At 41.9% G+C, this 21,010-nt stretch overlaps 2 protein-coding genes across 3 annotated transcripts in view; both read left to right on the top strand.

Moving 5' to 3' along the window:
* Window positions 1–18,236, top strand: part of scara5 (scavenger receptor class A, member 5 (putative)) — a 47,992-nt gene extending 29,756 nt beyond the window's left edge. The window contains exons 9-12 of the mRNA XM_008313342.2: window positions 1,737–1,844; window positions 4,662–4,727; window positions 8,540–8,728; window positions 15,000–18,236. Coding sequence (XP_008311564.1) covers window positions 1,737–1,844; window positions 4,662–4,727; window positions 8,540–8,728; window positions 15,000–15,133 — 497 coding nt within the window. The 3' untranslated portion in view covers window positions 15,134–18,236. The remainder of the gene's footprint in view (window positions 1–1,736; window positions 1,845–4,661; window positions 4,728–8,539; window positions 8,729–14,999) is intronic.
* A 1,806-nt stretch (window positions 18,237–20,042) lies between these two features.
* Window positions 20,043–21,010, top strand: part of pbk (PDZ binding kinase) — a 2,953-nt gene continuing 1,985 nt past the window's right edge. Inside the window, exons 1-2 of one of the 2 annotated variants that reach the window (XM_008313355.3) lie at window positions 20,043–20,172; window positions 20,695–20,844. In XM_008313355.3, coding sequence (XP_008311577.1) covers window positions 20,696–20,844 — 149 coding nt within the window. In that variant the 5' untranslated portion in view covers window positions 20,043–20,172; window position 20,695. Of the gene's footprint in view, window positions 20,173–20,324; window positions 20,429–20,694; window positions 20,845–21,010 lie in introns of those variants that run through there. The other variant, XM_008313356.3, reaches the window with a different exon arrangement.

Raw genomic sequence — 21,010 nt, 5'->3', positions numbered from 1 at the left:
CCCACCCCCGCTCCCACCCTCTGCAGCTTTATACTGTATTTCCAAATGTATTAACTGTCAGGTAAAATGGAAAACAAAGTCTTATTATTAAGGAAAGTAAATGGAAACCTGTCTGAAGTTGGGCAAAAACATCGTCAACATGCAGTCCATCAGTGCATGTCCTTCAACTTACTCTCTATATATTTATAGATATATGTGTATATATGTATAGAAACTCCTCTAAGTCTTTTTTTTTTTGTAGTAGTTTTAGTATTTATTTTTAGCTAACGTTGGAACAGAGCAGGTTAAAAACAGTTCATTCTTGCGTATCCTGTCTTTAGTCGTGTTAATGTCTTAAGTCTTTCATGTCATAAATATCATGCTTGTTTTGTTATAGAGACCAGAGCAGGCATGGGCAAACTAAGGCCCGGGGGCCAGATCCGGCCCGCCAAATTATATAATTTATTGATATTATCATTATATTTGTACAAGTTCAAGTTCACCTTTTTAGTCACATTCCTTTCTCACAGTTTGGGCCGATGTGTTATCCACAGTAGTCTCCCAATTAGAGAGTGATGAAAACAAGACTTTATGTAAATTTGAACATGATTGACATGAAAACAAGTGGTGCTACACTTCAGTCTGCGTTAATGTTTTCTCACATTCTACTTTTTGCTACTTCTCATCTGTGATTAATCCAGACGATCACATCCAGACTCTGAAAATCCCTCTGGACCTGTCAAACCGTCATAAGTCACGTCCCGCCGTGGTGCGCAGAAGAACATTTCTGCAGCGACTCCAAGTGACGATTGATCACGTCGTCCTGATGGGATTCTGAGAAGGGAATTAGCAGCGGAGACACGTGAAAACTGAGGCGAAGCCTGACTGCAGCCGTCATCGGTTTGCTCTCAGCTCTTGGCGGCGATGCCTTTCAGTCCAATCAGAGCAGTTTAGACTGCAGTCATGGTTGACAACAGTGCAATCAATATCTCTGCCTTCCATTAATTTCTAAGACCTCTAGTTGTGCCTGTTGTAAACACAGGCTGTGTTGTGGTGCCAACGTGTTCTGGTTCTGGTTCTGGTTCTTCATTTTTAATAAGCAGAGATGATGTGGTCATCAGTAACTCTGATGAACTAACGCTAATTCTTTCTCAGATTACAAAAGCACAACGTGATTTCTCCTGCAAATTCTTCTTGGATGTAGATAAAACAGAACTTCAGCTTCAGCCAGAACTGGATGTAGACGCGGAGCCTTTAAGGATCTCCTAGCCGTGAACTCTGTCTGCATCAGATCTTCTCAGTTTCCACCACAACAGATCATCTGCAGTATCTGGAACAAGTTCAGGTCTTCCATCACTGTATCCAGGGATCTTCTCTGGGCTTCTCCCTCCTCACGGTAGTTCCATCTCTGGGCCTCTCGGATGATGGGTTCAAGGGACCGAGCCCGTCCAGTTCTTCGTAAAATCCCTCCAGAGACGTGCTCCATCTCCTACTGTAAAATCAGTAGGAACCCTCCAGAGACGTGCTCCATCTCCTACGGTTCCTCTTCAGCACGTCCAAACAAACTCACCCGTCCTATCCTCTCCTTTGTTGTCCCAATGTCCTGCTCACTCCCCCATGAAACCTCAGTCATCTCAGATCTCACCACCTTCTTCTCTATCTCTATTGTGGTTCATCATCATCACCGACGGTAACCGGTCTCCTCAGTGCTGGTCCACGTCCTCAAATCTGTCCTTCTGTGTGTCTCTTCATCACAGGACTGATCGGAGAGAAAGGCCTGCAGGGCGTCCGCGGTGCCAAAGGGTCGCCGGGCGTGGAAGGTCTCCAGGGAGAAAAGGGAGACACTGGACCTGTTGGACCCAGAGGTACAGTACACAGTACACAGTACACAGTACATGTTTACAGTACACAGTACACAGTGGGCAGTTTACAGTTTATTTGCTGTTATTTACTACTGGGTATTAACTGTGTCCCAGCAGCCAATGGCGTCGACGTGTAACAGTGTGTGAGACGTTAACCCGTCACATCTGACAGTAACGTAACGTAACGATAACCTGCCTCTCACTCTGGGACTCAGACCTCACGAGGCTGCAGGACACTCCGTCATGTCCACTCCGTCTCGCCAAAGTCTCCCCCACGTCCGAGTCTTTCACAGTTATGACATCACTAACAGGTGCTGCCGCTTCCTCGTGTGAGAGAACAAGAGACGAGGGAGAGAGAGAGGGAGAGAGAGAGAGAGAGAGAGTTTGGCCGTGGAAGCTGAAACTGAACAAATATTCTTATATTTGTTCCACAGAAACAGCTGTGAGTTCTGTTTAAATCCACTCTCGGTGGAATTTACACAAAGTCTCAAAGAGTTTGAGTTTACACTGTTTTAAGTTTAAGTTTTTTAAGCAAAATCACCCACAAAATCATGTAAAATAATAATGAAAATTAAAAAAAAAAAATCAACAACTATCATTTGACAACAGAGGAATATATTTGGTTTAACGTTGGATTAGATGGAGCCCACTTTCGCTGGATTTTATAAATGGGTCACTGAAGACCCATAATTCATTGCTGCAGTAGTTCACTGGTTATATGTAGAACTCTGGAGAACATCAACCAAGTCATCATCTGCTGCACACACACACACACACAGAGACATTATTTGTGGTTGTGTACAGTAACACACCAAACATCAATAATATGTATTGACGTGTTCAGAACTTTTTTTTTCCCTCTGTTCAGTCTCTGACACGTCAACACTGGTTTGTTTCATAACCATCAACCACAAAAGCCATGACTCGACCTCAGACTCTGACTGACAGGTTGACGACATCGACAGTAACCAGAACTAGGACTGAAGACTGTAGTGTGAGTGTTTTTATTTATTTATTTTTTGTAAATAAAAATGAAGACCAGCTCAAGACAAGAAACATCTTCACGTTTAGTGTTTGATAGTTAACACGCCACCATCTGGGTTTGGGTGAGGACTTCACAGGCTCACGGCTGTGAACCGTGAGCCGTGGGGAGAGGAAACTGGTGGTTACGTTTTATGGCTGAAGAGACGGAGCAGAGATCAGTTATTGGAGTTTGGCTTTGAGTAAAACACACACATGTAAGGAGTTCCTACTGTGGACGGTGGACGGTTTTCATCACGACGTTTAAGAGCTTTGACACAGTATTAGACAGATATTCTGCTCTGTGATTGGTTGTCTGAAAGGAGGTGTGTCCTTTTGTGTTTCACATATATAAATATATATGCATATATTTATGTTCACATGTATGATAATATATGTATAGGTACATATATACTTAGATATGTCGAAGTATATATATAAATATATATGCATATATTTATGTTCACATATATATATTTATATGTATAATTACATATATGGTTATATATGTATAAATACATGTATATCTATAAGTATAATTACATATATGATCATATATGTATAATATACATATATATACATATATAAATATATAAATGACAACTTGTGTGTTGACTGGTCCACGTGTTATTTTTCACAGCCCAATACATTTCCATATATATTTGCGAGGTAGGAATATACTGTCTGTATTGTAGTTGACTTCAGTCTAATTTAATGTATTTTTTTTCTGTCCTAACTGGGTGTGTAGGCAGCTAGCGTCGGTCCAGTCTGCATCCATCCGTCTCTCTCTTTTTTCCCAGTTTATTATTATAGTGTTTTGATTTTTGTTACTACGTTACTTAAACTGTGGTTAAAACTTGAGGTGAAGCTTGCGGTACTTCTAGCGGTACGTCACTGGTTGGGTGTTGATACGTGAACACATCCATTTGCCAACAGGGCTGCAGTCGTGGATGTGAAAAACAAGTCAAAGTCAGGCTAATTCTACAGGAGTTGTGGTTTCTAACCAGCAACCTAACAGATCCACCACTCCAGACTGAGTCTCCAAAAACAGCAGTTATACCTGTTACTCTCAAGGATTTACTGGGCTGTTGTACTGCCTGATCCTCACCAAATACTTAAATATACTCTGTTCATACTCCATATATAACTTCAACCACAGCAGTACTACAGTATTATAATACCTAGAATATAAAACAATTACACGTTTGTCTCTGTTTTTTTTTTCTTCTTTTATTGAAGTTACACCTGTCTGTGGTTTGGGGTTCGACTCCCCGCTCCTCTGTGGTTCTCACTACATTAAACGTGTGGTTAAGGTCCAGTGTTGATGGTCGGGTTGGTCTGGAAAACTGATCTGTCACATGGTTGGAACTGGGAATTATGGGATATTATTAGTCTCATGTAAATACAGGGTAAATAGAAGTAAATATACAGTAGGTCGTTCACCTGATCTCATGTCTGGACTTTGGTCATTTCGGGTCTTGGTTCAGAGTAGCGGTTCATACAGTAACAGTAACAGTATTATCAGTGGATGTTTGGAGTTCAAAAACTCATTTAATTCAATTGACGTTTTTATTCATAAAATAACACATATGACCTTAGTAAAAAAGGTTTAATGCATTTTTTTCATTCTTTTATTTATTTTCCTGCATTGTCAGTTAAATATTAACCAATAATTTTGGTTAATATTTTTTTCTTCTCTCTAATTATGTTATGAATGTTTGGAACAGACATTACTGTGGTTTTATTTCACTGTTACTTTATTTATTTATTTATTTATGTGAATTTTCTCTCTTCTCTCAGGTGACAGAGGAGAACGAGGATTTAAGGGGGAGAAAGGAGATCGAGGAGACAGAGGAGAGAAAACGGGTGAGAAATTTTTTTTCATTGAACAAAAAGAAATAAAACAAAAAATATTTTTTACGTTCAGTCGGGGTGGTATTATGTTATTGTCAACAAAATAAAGAAACCAGGATTCTTCTCAGAGGATAATGAAACCTAATGAAAGTCAGAACTTTCTCTGATCCACCTGACGTCCTGCTCTCGGACCTCAGGTCCTGTTCTGGAGGATCACTGCGTCTACTTTCACAGTATGTCCCAGGTTCTGGGCCTCATGGCTCGGTGTTCGTCAGAGCCTCACACGTTGTGTGTCATGAACTGAGACCACGTACAGAACCACTAATGTGAAGTCAGGCAGGAAGAAAAACATGAACCCCTGTGGCCCCCAAACCACACATTTATCTTCATTTTGTTGTACCATCACACATAAGAACGGCTGCTTCCATTTTTAATTTTTTTTTTGTCTTTGAAGTCACCAAAACAATTCCCTCAATTTTCTTCTTCTGCCTTGAAATTAGGATTTATAAATGTGTGAAGTGATGGATGTTTTTTTTGTTTCCCACAAATATAAAGCCATATTTTTCTACAACTGATGCCAAGAAAGAAAGAAAAACAGAAATACAAATATTTGATTCTTTAGGTCACGGCTGCATTTAAGGCCTTCAAAATGATTCCATTCATCCATTCATTTTCGTCCGAAAAAAAAAAAATACAATAGCAAATAGAGTTGTCATTTTAGATCACATCTACTCATTTCAGTGAATACATAAAATACTTCGTCTCTGGCCTTTGTCAGAGGAGCTGGAGATGGTTGGAGTATAAGTTTAGGAGGCAGGGGACAGGGTGGGATGGAGGAAGATGATCCACTGTGGTGAACCCTGGAGGGAAGAAGAAGAAGAATAAAGTCTGGACAATTTCAAGTCAAAAGTCCCTGGAGGGAAGAAGAAGAAGAAGAAGAAGAAAGTCTGGACAATTTCAAGTCAAAAGTCCATTTTTATTGCATCAGTTAAACTATTTTGAGAAAAAATAAATCCTTCTAAAATATTTAGGACCCCCAGAAACATCCCACCTGATTCTTCTCACTGCAGACCCGTCACAGATGATTTGCAGAACCCTGATGTTTGATGTTCCACAGTGAGACCACATGGGGCGTGCTGTCAGAAATCTCAGCACCTTCATACGTTTGTGTCACAGAACGTGTGGACACTTCAAAGTGGAGGAACAGTCCGTTCCTGAAGCAGCGCCGCAGCAGAGCGGAGAACCCTCAGAAGTGTTCTCCCTGGGAAAATCACACATTCATTCTCACATGTGTTGGGGATTAACACCCAAAAGTCAACTTCCTTCAACAAAGCCATCTGACCTCTGCTGAAAGACCCTAAAATATGAGGATCTGAATGAGAACTGGAGGACTGCAGGTCCAGACTGTAGCCATTAGACCAACTTTCATCTTCCCTAAACAGTTTCTTCTGTCCCATAGTCGCCTCTATGTTGCTTCAGTTCGAGTCTCGGAACTCTTTTTTTTTTTTTTTTGCACATTGCGGTGGAACTGAGCACGGAGATCCAGTGACTGATTCTGTTTTTCTCTTCACGTACAGCCTCCAGAGTTTGATCTTCAGTTACATAAGAAACAGAAAACAGGTCTGGTGCCGGTTTATGTCATTTTGGGTTTCAGAGGGAAAATCAAGCTTTTGTCTCCGTCTGCGTCCGGGAGATTTGAGAAGATGATAAAGATCTGTTTTTAGATTTCTCCTTTGGTTTTTCTTTTTACTTTGTCACTGGAGCAGGAACACCACTGGCATGTTCAACATCTTTGGTTGATTTCCATTAAAATATAAAAGTATTTTCATTATGTTTTAGACTTTAAAAGTGGGCTTTAAACAGTCGATGAGAAGAAAACAACACATCAGATCCTCAACTGAATATGACACTTGTTGTCGATTCAAACATCTTTACTAAAGATGTTTACACAAATATGTCATACATACAGGACAGTGAATGTGGCACAGTGAAAGGTCAGTCCACTCCGACCCACGGTGCAAAATGGCAAGGGTCAGTCCGCTCCGACCCACGGTGCAAAAATGGCAAGAATATAATAATAAAGTAAAGGAGATATTTACAAGGACGAGGAATAGAAAAGTAAGAATATATGTAGAAAAGATAACTGTCTTCTTGATCATTTAGGTTGTTGTCTATTATTATTATTATTATCATTATTATTATTGTTGTTATTATTATTATTTAATCCATTTTTCCTTCGCTCCAGGACAGAGTTTAACTCTGGGAAAATCCCACATTATTCCAGAGTCGGTGAACAGAATCCCGGCCTCTCTGACAACAAACACCATGAGTCACAGAAACAGCTGATAAAAATCCCAGTTTATGAACCTGAACCTGAACTCAGATCCATGTCATTGTTGGTTTTGTTGTGGTTTTTTTTAAATATCTCCAGATGATTTTTCTGTCGACTCCGTCACAGTCGTCACTGGTGTTCAAACTCTGGAGTGTGGGACAATGTGACTTTAAACAACATCTAAGGCCAAAGGATTTAAGTCAGGGCGGCAAGAGGGAGAGGGGCATGTTTGGTATTCTCACCCAGACCACACACACACACACACACACACTCACACACACACCTACAGGGCTCTTGTGAAGGCAGTTCACACACTTGTAAAATGTCGGACACATAAACACCTGCCAAAGTTGTGAGACGTGACTTTGTGGTGGTTCCTGCTGCAGAGAGCGTGTACACACACACACACACACACACACACACACACCATCGTCCTGCAGCAGGTGTATCACGTTCAGTGTTTGACAGGAGGTTTATTTTGAGTTGTGTAAATGGTCTGAGCTGCAGTTCTTTGGTCTCTGGTTCTGTCTTCAGTTTCTTCAGTCACCACCGCAGCACTGTCTCACCCTGGGGGGTAATTAACATACAGTTAATGACATCGAGGTCACTTCCTGTCATGACCTCACAGACAGACGTCCTGATGGAAAATCAAACCACTCTTTAATAATGGACTTTATTTGCTGTAAGATAAAATAATAATAATAATAAATTAATATTATAAATAATTGAAATGTTCATTAAAACTGCAGCAATTTAAAAAGTTGAAATATTAAATGACTTAATTACTTATTAGTCGGCTAAAATAATGTTGATGTTTCATCGCCTAAAACTAGAATTAAATCAGTTTTTTTGACTAATTTGCAACTAAGACAGAGTTATGATTATTTAGGATTTAGTCTCATTACTTTGATACTAAATCCTGTATTTATTTTTTTTAAATCCCACAAACCTTTGTGCCAATTTTGTGCCCATGCCCACGTGTTGTCCACATGGACCGGTCGACAGAACAACGAAGTCACCAATATTGTCTGTTGATGAAGCAAATGATAAAAAAACAACAACAACATTCATCATCTGTTTTATTTATTCTTCTTCGTCCAAAAAGGTTGCCTCATAAACAGTCACAGATGCAGACAGAGATGTTTGAGGAGAAGAGAAAGTCCAGGATGTTCTGAGACGAAGATTACACTGAAGACCCTGATTAGAAATTATGGAAACTTTTTTTTTTTTTTTGTCTCGTACCACATCAAAAATCTAAATTTGGAGTGGAATTCAGCCTCACACAGAAGGAACAAAGAACTGCAGCTTCAGTTTCAGGAAACAAAGAGCTCCTCAGTGGTTTGAAGAAAAAACTGTCCTGTTATCTCACGTCCACAGCGGCCGCTCACCGCCGTTTGTTTGTGGATAATCGTATTAGTCTGATTATCCGCGCATTAGTCAACTTGTAAACACTCTTTTTTTTGTAATGTGTGTGTTTTGGTGTGTGTTGCAGTGGAGGAGACTCTGGTGCGTCTGGTGAACGGCTCGGGGCCTCATGAAGGTCGCGTGGAGGTTTTCCACGAGCGTCGCTGGGGCACGGTTTGTGACGACGTCTGGGACAAAAAGGACGGAGACGTGGTGTGTAGGATGCTGGGCTACAGCGGAGCCGAACAGATTCACAGGACGGGACGCTTCGGACAGGGTACGACAACCACACACACACACACACACACATGTTATAGAGAGTAAAATCAATGATAAAACAACATAGTGTCACTGTGTTCTTCCTCTGATTAGTATGATTTCTTTTTATATTAACATTATACATTCAGTAGTTGTCTTTGCTCCGTACCTGTGACGTTATCAGGTCAGGTGACAGTCATAGTGTTAACTCGTTACCGTTGATATTTATTTTTTCAACCAACCGAGACGCGTGAGCTCGACGTCTTCCTCAGTAGAACATCACGTCAGTCAGAAAAATGAACCACGAAGCCGTAACGACTGTTCATTAGCAGCAGTTGACATGAGGGGATGTGACAGGACGCCCCAGCTGTCGGTCACGCTTGGCTACGCGTACCCCGAGGGTGCCCCTCCCCCCACTTTTGAAACCACTGCGTCCTAACTTGCGGTCATCTGCAGCGTTCAGAGCTTGAGAACATGAATTTTTTGTGGGGATTGTAATTTTGTCCCACTGCTCATGTTTTGCTCTCGCTCGCCTACACCCAAAGTTTACATCACCTCGGACCGACTGACTTTATCATTTTGTGCCCAGGAATTCCGTCTCCACCCATTTATCAAACAGTGGTGAGCTCATGTGTCGGCGGCGTCGTGCACTGGCACACAAGATGTTAATCCTCCTGGTCCACGGTGAGGGAGTTCCCCTGGTTCAGTGAGACGTTCAGATCCACTGAAGTGAAACCAGGACAAACGTTCGAGTGGTTTTCACTGTGAGCAGTAAATGAGGAGGATTTTGGTCTCATTTTAAAATTACCTCCACTTACAGTGACGGATTTCCCTGAAGTATCCAGACACCCGTTTAACCCAGTGACCCAAAACATCCAGCAGGAAATGAAAAGAAATTGCAATAGAATTATTCTGGTCTTGTTTTCTGTACGTATCCATGGTGAAGCTTTGACTTTGTTTCACCCACTCTGCATCTGCATGGGCGGGTGAAACTGTAGGGTTTAACACAGCCCTGAATCCTACAGGGATTTATAATAGGGTTTTATGAGCAAAATCATGTGAACCAAGGTGTCATAAAGAAATCATCCATCCATCCATCCATCCATCCATCCATCCATCCATCCATCCACCAACCCCCATCCCTTTATTCAGCTTTTACATCATTACCTCTCCATCCCAGAAGAGTTGTTAACAATAAGTCTGGCCCTCATCCCTTAATTCAACTTTTACATCATTACCTCTCTGTCCCAGAAGAGTTGTTAACAATAAGTCTGGGAAATTAGGGGAGAACATTCTTTGGTTCCAGGGGACGACCTCCAGAGGGCAGCAGTGATGAGCACCGCAGCTGGATTCAATTTAATAGGGTTTTATATTGTTTTAGATAAGTTCTTTGTTTATGTACAACATCTTTGACCAGAACAAAAACAAGGTTAACTGTCCATCAGATACAGAGTACACCCCCCACCCCACCCCCCCAGCAGGGGGACCCGCCCCACTATTTGAGAAGTACTGCCGTTTTGTATCGTATTGTGATATGTAAAAATCACGACTTTTGTCTGTCAGTTCAACACCAGGCTTCTTCCATTTTCGGTTCTTCACGTACTTCAGAAAAAAAATGGGAGTCGACACAGAACCAGATGGAACGTGGTACAAATGATACAATAAATTGATAAATCACACTTGGGTGAACCTCTGAAGCCTGAACTGAGCCGGGATCAGCTGCAGCTCTCCCACGATCCCTAACAGGATAAGTGGTTGAAGATGGATAGATAAACGCTGTGAAAGACAAGAACCGGGATTCTCATCATGGTTCTTGTTGGTGGTTTTGTCGCCTTAACCGATCGGTCACAGCAGCTCAGAGGATGAGGCGAAAACAACGCTGTTTATTCAAACTGGAACATCTCGAACATGCTGATCTCACAGGGGTTTAACTTCAGTCTGGCAGAGATGTTCATGAGAGGCAACAGAAAAAAAATAGGGCGCCGAACCCACAACCCTGTGGTGAAGAGTGCGCTGATCACCTCCTGACCCTCAGCCTTAGGACGCCGAACCCACAACCCTGTGGCGCTGATCACCTCCTGACCCTCAGCCTCCCTTTCTACTGATGGTAAAGTCGACAGGAGTTGATGCGTTAACTACAGTAGTGACGTGTGGCATCAGTCTGTAAACGAACCACAGCCACTGCCTGAGGAAACTCAATTTGGTCGACATGTTTGATGGATAGATGAGTCCACAGTAGAGCTGTTAGCTAGCAGGTTGCTCCTGGACTAGCTTACTAAAAGGTAGACGAATCAGATGGATTGAAAAAAAAAGGGAAACTGTATCGGTCATCATTTCCTAAGTGCTGTGACTGGAGGAGAAGTCCAATTAAAAAACAGAGTGAAGTGAAAACAGTAGTCAGACTTGGTTGTTTACCTAAACTGTGACTCTGTGACCTCTTAACCTCAGTAAGTGGAGACAGAACTCAAACCTCCAGGGCAGTTCTAACTAGTTTTATGTCGGGGAGAGGGGGTTTCATTAAATTTTTTTTTTTTTTTTTTACCAACGGCAACAAGTTCAGCCCCTGACTCACAGTCATTCTGTGGAAATTCGTCTCTGGGTGTGACCACTTGACTTTCATTTTTCTGGTCCAACACTTAGTATGTGAGAAGTGTTGTAACGCTGCAGTGAACAGATGTTACCTTGGACCTGAACGCAACACCAACTGTACTGTGAGTCGTGTTGAGTAAACAGTTTAAAGGTCCGTGTCCATCACAGTAAAGCAGCCAGAGAAGCAGCAGCAGCAGCAGAACAGCTGAGGCTCATGTACGACAGCACGCCACTGGGCTACTGCTGTGACCTCATCTCCGCCATCTGCACAACACGCTAGACCAGGCGTGGGCTAAACTTTTTGACTCGCGGGCCACAGTTGTCCTAGAATTGAACAGGGAGGGCCGCGTCGTTCGTGTGAACTAAGATAAATGACATGAAAAAGTCATGCATAAAGGCTAGAAATACTAAATTCCTTTTGTCATTTACTGCGCCATCTATTGGGAAAATGTGGATATTGCAGGGAAATGACAGAAGTATAATAATAATATATATAAATTATATAATTTGGAAAAGTTTGGTGAGCCAGATTAAAAAGCTGAACGGGCCACATCCGGCCCCAGGGCCTTAGTTTGTCCACCCCTGCACTAGACCTCTTCTAGGTCATATGCACCAAATCAGACACTTATTATTAAAAATAAATAAATAAAATATAGAAATATATGACACCATTTTATGTGAATGTTATGTATTGTATTGGATCAGAGGTCTCCTGCCTGGGCCCAGTTTTTACAGCCTTTTGTGAATTGATAAATGTTGGAAGAAGATCTAGGATTTTTAGTCATAATTCACCCTTTAAATAAGGTAAAAATGGAATTATAATGTTTGAAGGTAAATTATAAATAGTTAAAATTTCTACCTTTGTTTTTAACATTTCTCAGTTTTCCAATTATATTATTATCATATTCGTAAATGTTTTATGAGAAAGGGTTGAAATAGGCGGTGACTTTGGACTGAGATTTGGTTAGATCGAAGCTTTTAGGTTTTACAGATATAAATGAGTCATGTTTTATTAGCCTGGGAGGTTTTATATCCAGTGAGGATCTAAAGCCTCCAGAAATCCCCAAAAACTTCAGACCCTTGTATTTGTTTTGATCTGTTGTTGCTTCCTTTGAGCCTCGCCATCGAAGAAAATCCAGTTCCTAAACCCAACACCTGTTCTTAAAATATATATACATATATATTATTTTTTATTTTTTATTATTTTACATGCCAAAACGTACAACTTTCCAAACCTCCGTGCCGTAATCCTCCAGTTTCTCCCTCTGTGGAGCAACTCAACAGGAAACACATGGATGGAAACGCTGTCCCGTGTTTGTTTGTGAAACGGCTTTTTTATTAGGTCCATTTCTCACGCCGCCAAAATGTGCTTCCAATATCACAGCGAAAACTGCAGCGAATGACGCAGAGCCGTGTCCTGTTTGTCCAAATGATGAGTCAAAGTTGGACAACAGTGATATCACCGTCAGAGGACGGCTGTCCACATGAACGTCTGTCATTGGATGGGACACGTACCGCACAGTCAGGTTTGAATTGAACAGTGCAAACTTTCTGTAGGAACTCAAAAAGAACATGTGTAAATAATACAAGAACACGTGTGCAAACTTGTCAACAAACGGTTGATGATAATCCCTGTTAGAGCAACAGTAAATTACACTGATGTGTTTGAACCATTTGCAGACAGTACGACTCTACGGCGTTATTTTAACTGACAAACTTCATTCCCGATGTTAACTATAATCATCAAAACTACCATTTATTACCATTGAAAATGAAGAGGTACCATAAACAGCCAATCAGAACAGAGCTCTTAAACCTGTAAATAATCCCTTCAACATTTACTGTTTAGTTTTTCGTTTAAAGCAGCGTCATTCTGGTCACTTTTGATTTATAAGAAGAAACATGAAGTGTATAATTTTTTTTATTTTCTAAAATTGCCCGAGCTGGTCAGTTTGGCCCGCTGGCCATATATTTGACACCCCTACTTCAAAGCAACACAGAACAGAGTTTTAACTTTGAGCGTGTTCTGTGAAACATCACTTTCCAGCTCCATAACGTCTGACCTCTGACCTCCAGCTCCTGTCGCTCAGTGTCACTGAGTGACGAATGGCTGTGATTTAGAGCAGAGCGCAGGAGAAGAGCTGCAGTTTTATCTCCATGTTTTTTTTTAACGAGGCTCCAGATGCTTTGAACTCGTCCGCGGTTTCTCTTCTCACAAACGAGGTCCTTCAGACCCTGCAGCCGTGAAGCCGTCAGCCTGGACGAGCAGCGACTCACCAACAGTTTCACCTGGTTCTCACTTCAGAGCTGAGGCCGACCGGCGCTGAGGGCTCGGGGACGCAGCAGTGATTCAGTGTCTCACAAACAGGAACCAAAGTTTGTAGAGAAAAACAACAAGGCCCGAAGGTTCTGCTCAGCAGCTGGGCCCAGTTTTTTTTTTTTTTATGACCGCATGTCTTTATTATCTGATCCAGAGTCAGCGAGGAAGCACAGGGAGTTCTCTCTGTCTCAATCACGACCGTCCGACTCCCACAGATCGACCTTCCTCCGTCTGTTGATTGGAGAAGGCGCTGCTGTCAGTTCCCTCTCTCCAGTTGCGTTCTAAAGATTTTGTTACCGTGAGAATTCCAGCTTTGAGGCAAAACAAACCCACTCACCCCCATTTCTGCCGAGGGACACACACATTTGCGAAAGACATCACAGCTTCAGCGTGCGTGCGGACGCTGTAGACGGAAAACAGCGTCAGGCCGCATTTGTTTTTTTGCACGTATGTTTGAATTCTTCCTCTCTGTGACTGATGCTCCTGGACAGGCAACATGTTCAGCCTCACTGGCTGCGTTTGCATCACTTTGACACTGAGGAGGAGGAAAGTGATGCACGCGTGAGTCATCGCAGCGAGAAGTTGGACGACGGCTGCCGTCCGCGTCCAGATGTGGAAATTGAATTCTGATGTTTGGCTGCAGAACTTCTCTTTAGGATCAGCACGAAAACCCAAAATATCTGGGACGTGACCTCTAGTGGAGGGAAACGGTGGACTCCTCTGCTCACCCCTCCCTTACCTAAAACGGTCCAGAAACTCCTGTGTTGAACTAGGAACGACGGAACATCAACTGTGTCCAGTTTGTGTGTTTTGAATCCTACATTAAAACATTAAGGTCACACAGAGGTCACACAGAACGGTTTCTGTTTGAAAGTCACCGTACAAAACAATATTTAGCTCCAGGCAGTGGGCGTGGCATCATCACCTGTGACTGTGATTACACTCCAGGTCAATGTTCATGCAGTTCATGCTTTTTTGTTTGTTTGTTTCATTCTCCCTGTGGTCACTGCTGGTATTAGCTCTCTCCCTCTCTCTCTGCCCCCCCCTCCCTCCCTCACTCTCCCCATCACGGCTGTCCCCTCACCCTCCCTCTCCCTCCCTCACTCTCCCCATCACGGCTCTGCTGAGGCTGTGAACTGTTGATTCTTCCAACAAACAGCCAAACCTCCCGAGTGTGGAGTTGTTGTTGTTCTTGTTTGGATAAAGTGCTGTGGGATACTTGAAAAATTTCCCCCAGATTTCCTCGTGGACCCCAGAGACCGAGACAGAACAGAACATTTCCAAAAACGGAGATTTGTGAACGAGGAGGAGAAACGAATCCAAACGTGGAGAATGAGGAAATGAGGGTGGAATGGTTGACGTTGTCCTTGTTTGTGTGCAGGTACTGGGCTGATCTGGATGGATGACGTCGCGTGTACAGGAAGTGAGGACACCATCCACCAGTGCAGCTTTTCAGGTTGGGGTAAAACCAACTGTGGCCACGTGGAGGACGCTGGTGTCACCTGCATCGTCTAAGACTGTGAAGATCCTGGTGCAGCAGCTGCACATCCTCTTCATCACGGTGCCTCCAGACGCTGCAGGGGGCGCCACCTCCTACTGGCTCTCCTTATTGACTTTTTCAGGCCCTGGACTGAAGATGAAGAGCGGAGCAACAAACCTCTGTTTTTAATGACTCCACAGAGAACGATGCTACGCTGAGGCTCAACCACACAACAGGACTCTTCATCGGGACTGGATCACTGGGGTCGTGTCTTCAGTGAAGGTTCAGAGGTCAGCTTTTATAGAAAGGCGAGGTTGACCTCAGAGACTGGACTGAAGTCCCTGGTTGTTTTTGTTGGTTTTTTTTTCACAGTGTGGCGTCAAACTGATCCAGGAAATGCTTTGTCTTTAGGCCGCCGTCTCTGAGGTTAAAAAAAAAAAGTTCAATGGCACATGATGAAATCAAAGTCAAAGTCAGTGTGTGTCAGAGATGGAGGATGATTTGAATTTACAAGCTGTCGCTTTGCTCTGTATTATGGAGGAACAGCTGTGCCTTCACACTCTGCTGCTTTATCATATATTTACTCAGTTACTCAGCAGTTTGTCAGGTGGTTGATGGCCTTGATGTTCAGGTTCAAAGCTGGAGGAGACTCAAAGATCCAGGAGGGTTACCTCAAAGTCCTACTTTTTTAGCCTTGACTAAACTTTAAATAAACTATAGATTCACAGACATCAACCACCGCCAAGCTCTTATTGGACGCTGAGAGCCGTCAGTGCTGATTCATCTGTGATTTACAGTCTGTTTTTACTCTAAATAATATTAGTCGCCCCCTGGTGGCCAAACAGTCCTTCCGCGTTACTCTCTTGACAATTTCCTGCGTGTAGTCAAGGATATTTTCACAGTTAATGATTAACAAAAAACCTAAAGCTAAAAAAACATGAAATCATTGAACCAAATGATTAGAGGAAACTTCTGTTGGATCCATGTGGAACTATAACGATGAAACACACTGAGAGACTCGGTCTGAACTCTGATCCACGGCCGTGTCTTTGAAATAAGTGGCTGCAAAAGTAGATGAGTTTATAATCATTAATATAAACAAAGAAACCAAAACCAGTCGACCAATGAGAAGCAGGTTTTAATGAGAAGCCGCTAAAAAAGGTCACTGGACCTGTACTGTATTATAAAGTACAAGTACTTGAATGAAGTATCAGGCCAGTGTAAAGACACTCAATGTGGTAATTTATCAAATGAAGATTAGTGTGAACTTCAGGAGAACCTAAGGATCTAAATATGAGGGCGTGGTCTCAGTTGACCACCACATGAATTAGCTTCCCCTTCATTGGTGTAAAAATATGGGACTGACTCATCGAGACCATCTGGGATCTGAAGGGAACTGAAGCAGGTTTGGGATGTTTACCAGGTTTGGCCTGTGCCAAAGGGCACGAGGGTTTGTTCTTCAGCTGGAAGGGCTTTTACTGCAGTTTTGGGAGAGGGATTTGACTGTGAAACAAGATGAGTAAAAAGTGCAGTAAAACATGTCAGCATTGGCAGAGCAGCGACTGTTTCTGGTCGTGCTGTAGGTTCTTCAACCCTCGGTTTAGTTCAACACGCTGCAGTTCACCTCTGATCCTGTAGGTGTTCTGTCTGGTGAGAGTGATTGTTTGTTTGTTTGTTTTTTTCCTGTTAAACCATCGTCTAATGCAGCTAATAGTTACTAACAACGTAACTGAGCCGGAGTCAGTGGAGTTGATGGATGAAGTGATGATGAGGAGAAGAGAGAGAGAGAAAAGCAGAGGAGTAATAGGAATACACGTGGGTCTCTCAGTGTGTCTTCATCTTCATAGTCCCCCCGTCCCCCCGTCCCCCATGGTCCAGCAGCTGGTACCTCCCAGGAGTCCTGGCTCAGGTCCCTCCTTCAGAGTTCACCAAACCACAGTTTGGGCTCAGGCCAACGCTGGAAACCGTCTCTTCACCCAGTCATGATTTAGATGTCAACGATGAAGTGCTCCTTAAATATTTGGCAAATGCACCAGACCAACAGTTTCCCTGAGGAGGGCTGCGGTTCAATTCCCTTTTTTTTTTTCTTGTGTCGTCTGTGTAAATGTTTCCAGTGTCGATCGTAAACACAATCTACCGCTTCAGGTGCGTCTCTGTCGAAGGCAGTAGTATCAAGAACTGATGGTGGGAACAGGAAGTTCCACAGAAAAAGAAAAACAAACTCCAGTTTGATGTTTCCTGCCACCACAGCCACGACACGATCTTTTTTTTCTCCTCTTCACATTGAAGTGCCTGAGTGTTTGAAGATCATTCTGTTGTTTTAAACCACAACACTTCCAGAGGAAACCAGACGATGGGAGGAAAAGGAGAAGGAAATTTCAAGAAAAGGGAAGGTGTGAACGCTGACTTAGAAAGAAGTAAAAAATGAGCTCTTTTTTTTTTACTTTTTTTTCCTGTGATGTCGACTGAAGAACTCACCTTTATTGTATGATTTTGAAATTGTCTTTATGAAGAATATCACCAAATCACATGATCCAATCACCATCCTCACACTTCACTCTTGACTAGAGCAGCTACAGTCAATTATGCAAATCATCACTTTGTTGATTAGATTTTAAAAAAAAAGAAACACCTGTAAATATTTGTCATTGTCACCACTGAGAGACCAAAACAACAACAAACAGAAACACAGAACGTTACGACGTTATAAAGTCAACCGTTGGACATTTGATCGTTTGCACAGTTTAGATCTACTCCAACAGTAACTCCGGCTGGGTCCAATCCCAGTGACCGTCAGGCGAGGGCAGAGGTCAGCAGGTGGTGACGTCATGTACTGATTGGTCAGAGGCCGCTCTGACTCCAGCCTCACGAGGTCAAAGGCCGTTAGACATTTGTAAAGGAAGTGCTCTTAAATATGAGATTTGTTTTTTATACCAAGTTCTGTCCAACACGACTCAGTGTCGCGCAGTGTTTTCTATGACGCTGACAGTAAGGGCTCCGGAGAAATCCTATACAGTAGACATGATCATGTCATGTGCTTTAACGTAGGACAATGGATTGTCATTTTTACTACCTGTTTTTTTTGTACCACTACTATGTCGTATACGCACTGCTGACATAATAAAACGAGCGTTTGTTTCAACCAGTCGTCACAGCGTTGTCGTTGTCAGGGACGGAGGGGGAGGAACACACACTGTTAACACGTGGTCGACATGTCAGAACAGATTGAGCTCACATTAGCGAGGTTCACCTAGTTCTGTGTTTCTCAAATGACGGGTCATGTCCCAGATGTGCACTGCAGGGATAATGTATGGGATTTCATATGGTAAAAATATCTATTGTTTGGAAATGAACTTATCAAGGAATATTTATTATTAATCTGTAGAATGAACCCTATGACCTAGAGGTGACGTGATGTGGTTGGATGGTTGTCTGTTCACGTCCCAATCGACAGAAAAAGTGAACTATTTTTCCTCTCAGAATCAAAATTGAAATGAAAGAATCTTTCACACAGAGAGAAATGAATTCTTCTAATATATTTTTTTACCTTTAGAATAGATTGAGGTCATTTAAATCACATTAAATAGTTTGAATTTCTAGCTGTGTCCAAGCTACATCTTAACCTTTGTCTTGGCTACTTTGAGATGACAAATGTATAGCTTTAATAGTTCATTTAACAGCATTTCTTAACTACTTTTAAGCTCATTAATTTGACTTTTAGTATCGGACCAGTGGGTGGGCCAGTCCTAGGAAACGTTTAATCGTTTAGGAGAATGATTTTACAAAAAGGAACGATAGATTTGAAATAATAAAAAAAAAATCAACACTAAAATGAGAGCCTATTGTTTTGTAATAAAAAAAACAACACTAAAATGAGAGCCTATTGTTTTGATGCCAGTTGAAGAAGTGATTCCTCCGTCGATCTGGATGAACTCCGCTCCTGCGTTAGCTTTAAAAGATTAATGTTGATGACATGAAAAATTAAGTTAATGCACATCTCGGTCCTTGTTGGCATCCTGTTTTTCTCTGGGTGTTTCCCTGAGGCCGGACCAGAGTCTTTCAAAGCAGCTGCAAAACATGTGGCTGCAGCAGCAGAGCCCTCAAACATGAGCTCATTTGTCTTCGGGGGAAACAAGAAATGGGCAGAGACGGAGGCAAGGCCACGGTCCCTGTTGTTGCCTCCACGTCCATATGTGTCCAGACCACATTCCTGATCCTCTTCATCATAAAGAAACGTTTTGTCCCTGCACGAAGTGAGGAGACAGGGCTGTGGACATCTGCAGAATCTCTGTGGTCATTCTAAATGTGGCACGAACAAAGCAGAGCATTAAGGTCAGAACATCCATCCCTCTGTGCATCCATCCATCCACTGCTATTATTCATTGTTCTTGGTATTGTCTGTCTCAACAGAAACAGAAGAAAAGATTATGTGATGTCAATATGAAAGTGATCATATCTTTATTATATCATATAAAAATGTAGCACCACACACAATTATAAAAAACAAATAGCCTCAGTGTATTTTTTGTAACTTTAAAAAACAATAATGTATATTTTGCCACCTGCGTCTGAAAACATAATACCGATTGAGTGACAAGAGTGACCTCAGCTGGCAAAATGTCTGTACTACAACGATAATATGAAAACGTTACCAACGTGTTTTACGATTTTGAAGTCACTGCAGACATCCTGCTGACGGTGAATTTATGTCTGATTCCTTTCTTGGCATTTTAAAAACGTAAACTACAGTTTTATTTTGTCGATCTTGCGTTTTTTCCCACCTAAAAGATGTAATATAAAAACGTTTTATTTTATTTGTCAAGAACAGTAACAACGCCACTTAAATTCACGTCAGGACACGTGGATTTGTTCAGTGAATTATTGTTTTACTCTTTAAAAATGACTCGTGGGACATATGTGTAACTTTCAGGAGCTACTGCGACCCCAAGACGCTAGGTGGCAGTAATGCAACAGCAACTGTCCTGAATATTTCACAAGAAGAAGCATTTCAAGCATTGGGCGCCGGAACATTGTTGTCAGTTTGTTGTTACGTGAGGAAGTACAAATAAATCAGGTAATTTTCCTCAAACATTTGAACTTTTTACCTGCACTGACTTCAGTGTCGTTGGTCAACAGTTGTATCGCGGCTCTTGTAGTGACAGTTCCTGCATTTTGAACGACGTTTGACGTTTGGCAGCTACAGTACGTTGACGCCGCCATTTTCATGTAACATGTTACATGTAAATTATCAAAAAAATAGCTTCCTACAGATGCAATTATCGATGTGAAAAATCGGTTTATAGCCGTTAACACAGTCACCTTTTCAAATGGTGAGTTTTGCCTTGAACATAGGCTTAGCTCCGAAGCTAATCTCGGTAGCTCCCACTCCCTTTCAAATATGTCATGTGTTGTTATTGTTTTCTGTGCTTCATTTTGTTGCTTCCTCAATGTCATTTTTCCAAATAAGTAATAAGGATGAATCTTTGTACTTTTGTATATTGGAAGTAAAGAAGAAAAAGTTAAATGATGGATGTCAGTCAGTCTGATGTTGTCACTGTTTTTTTTTGTTTGTTTGTTTTTGTTTTTTCTTTGACAGAATGAGCTCCAGTAACACATTCAAGACCCCTAAAAACTGTAGAGTGAAGAGCTTTGGTAGTGATGGTGGGACCCCCATCAACATCCCATCTTCACCTTTCATGAAGAAGCTGGGCTGCGGCACAGGAGTCAGTGTTTATCTCATGGACAGGTTAGATGTGGTGAATTTGTCTTAGGATTGACAGGAAAAAAATGCAGGTTTGTCCTGTACTGATGATTAAAGAGAATGTAGTTGTGAAGACATTGTAACATAATGTTTTGTTTAAAATCACTCAATGTTAAATTTCTATGGGAAATCAAATATTTAGATTTTTTTC

This window comes from Cynoglossus semilaevis, chromosome 7 (genome assembly GCF_000523025.1).
Source record: "Cynoglossus semilaevis isolate Cse_v1.0 chromosome 7, Cse_v1.0, whole genome shotgun sequence".
Classification (NCBI taxonomy): Eukaryota; Metazoa; Chordata; class Actinopteri; order Pleuronectiformes; family Cynoglossidae; genus Cynoglossus; species Cynoglossus semilaevis.
Note: the sequence above shows the minus strand (reverse complement) of the source record. Positions and strands in the feature narration are given on the sequence as shown.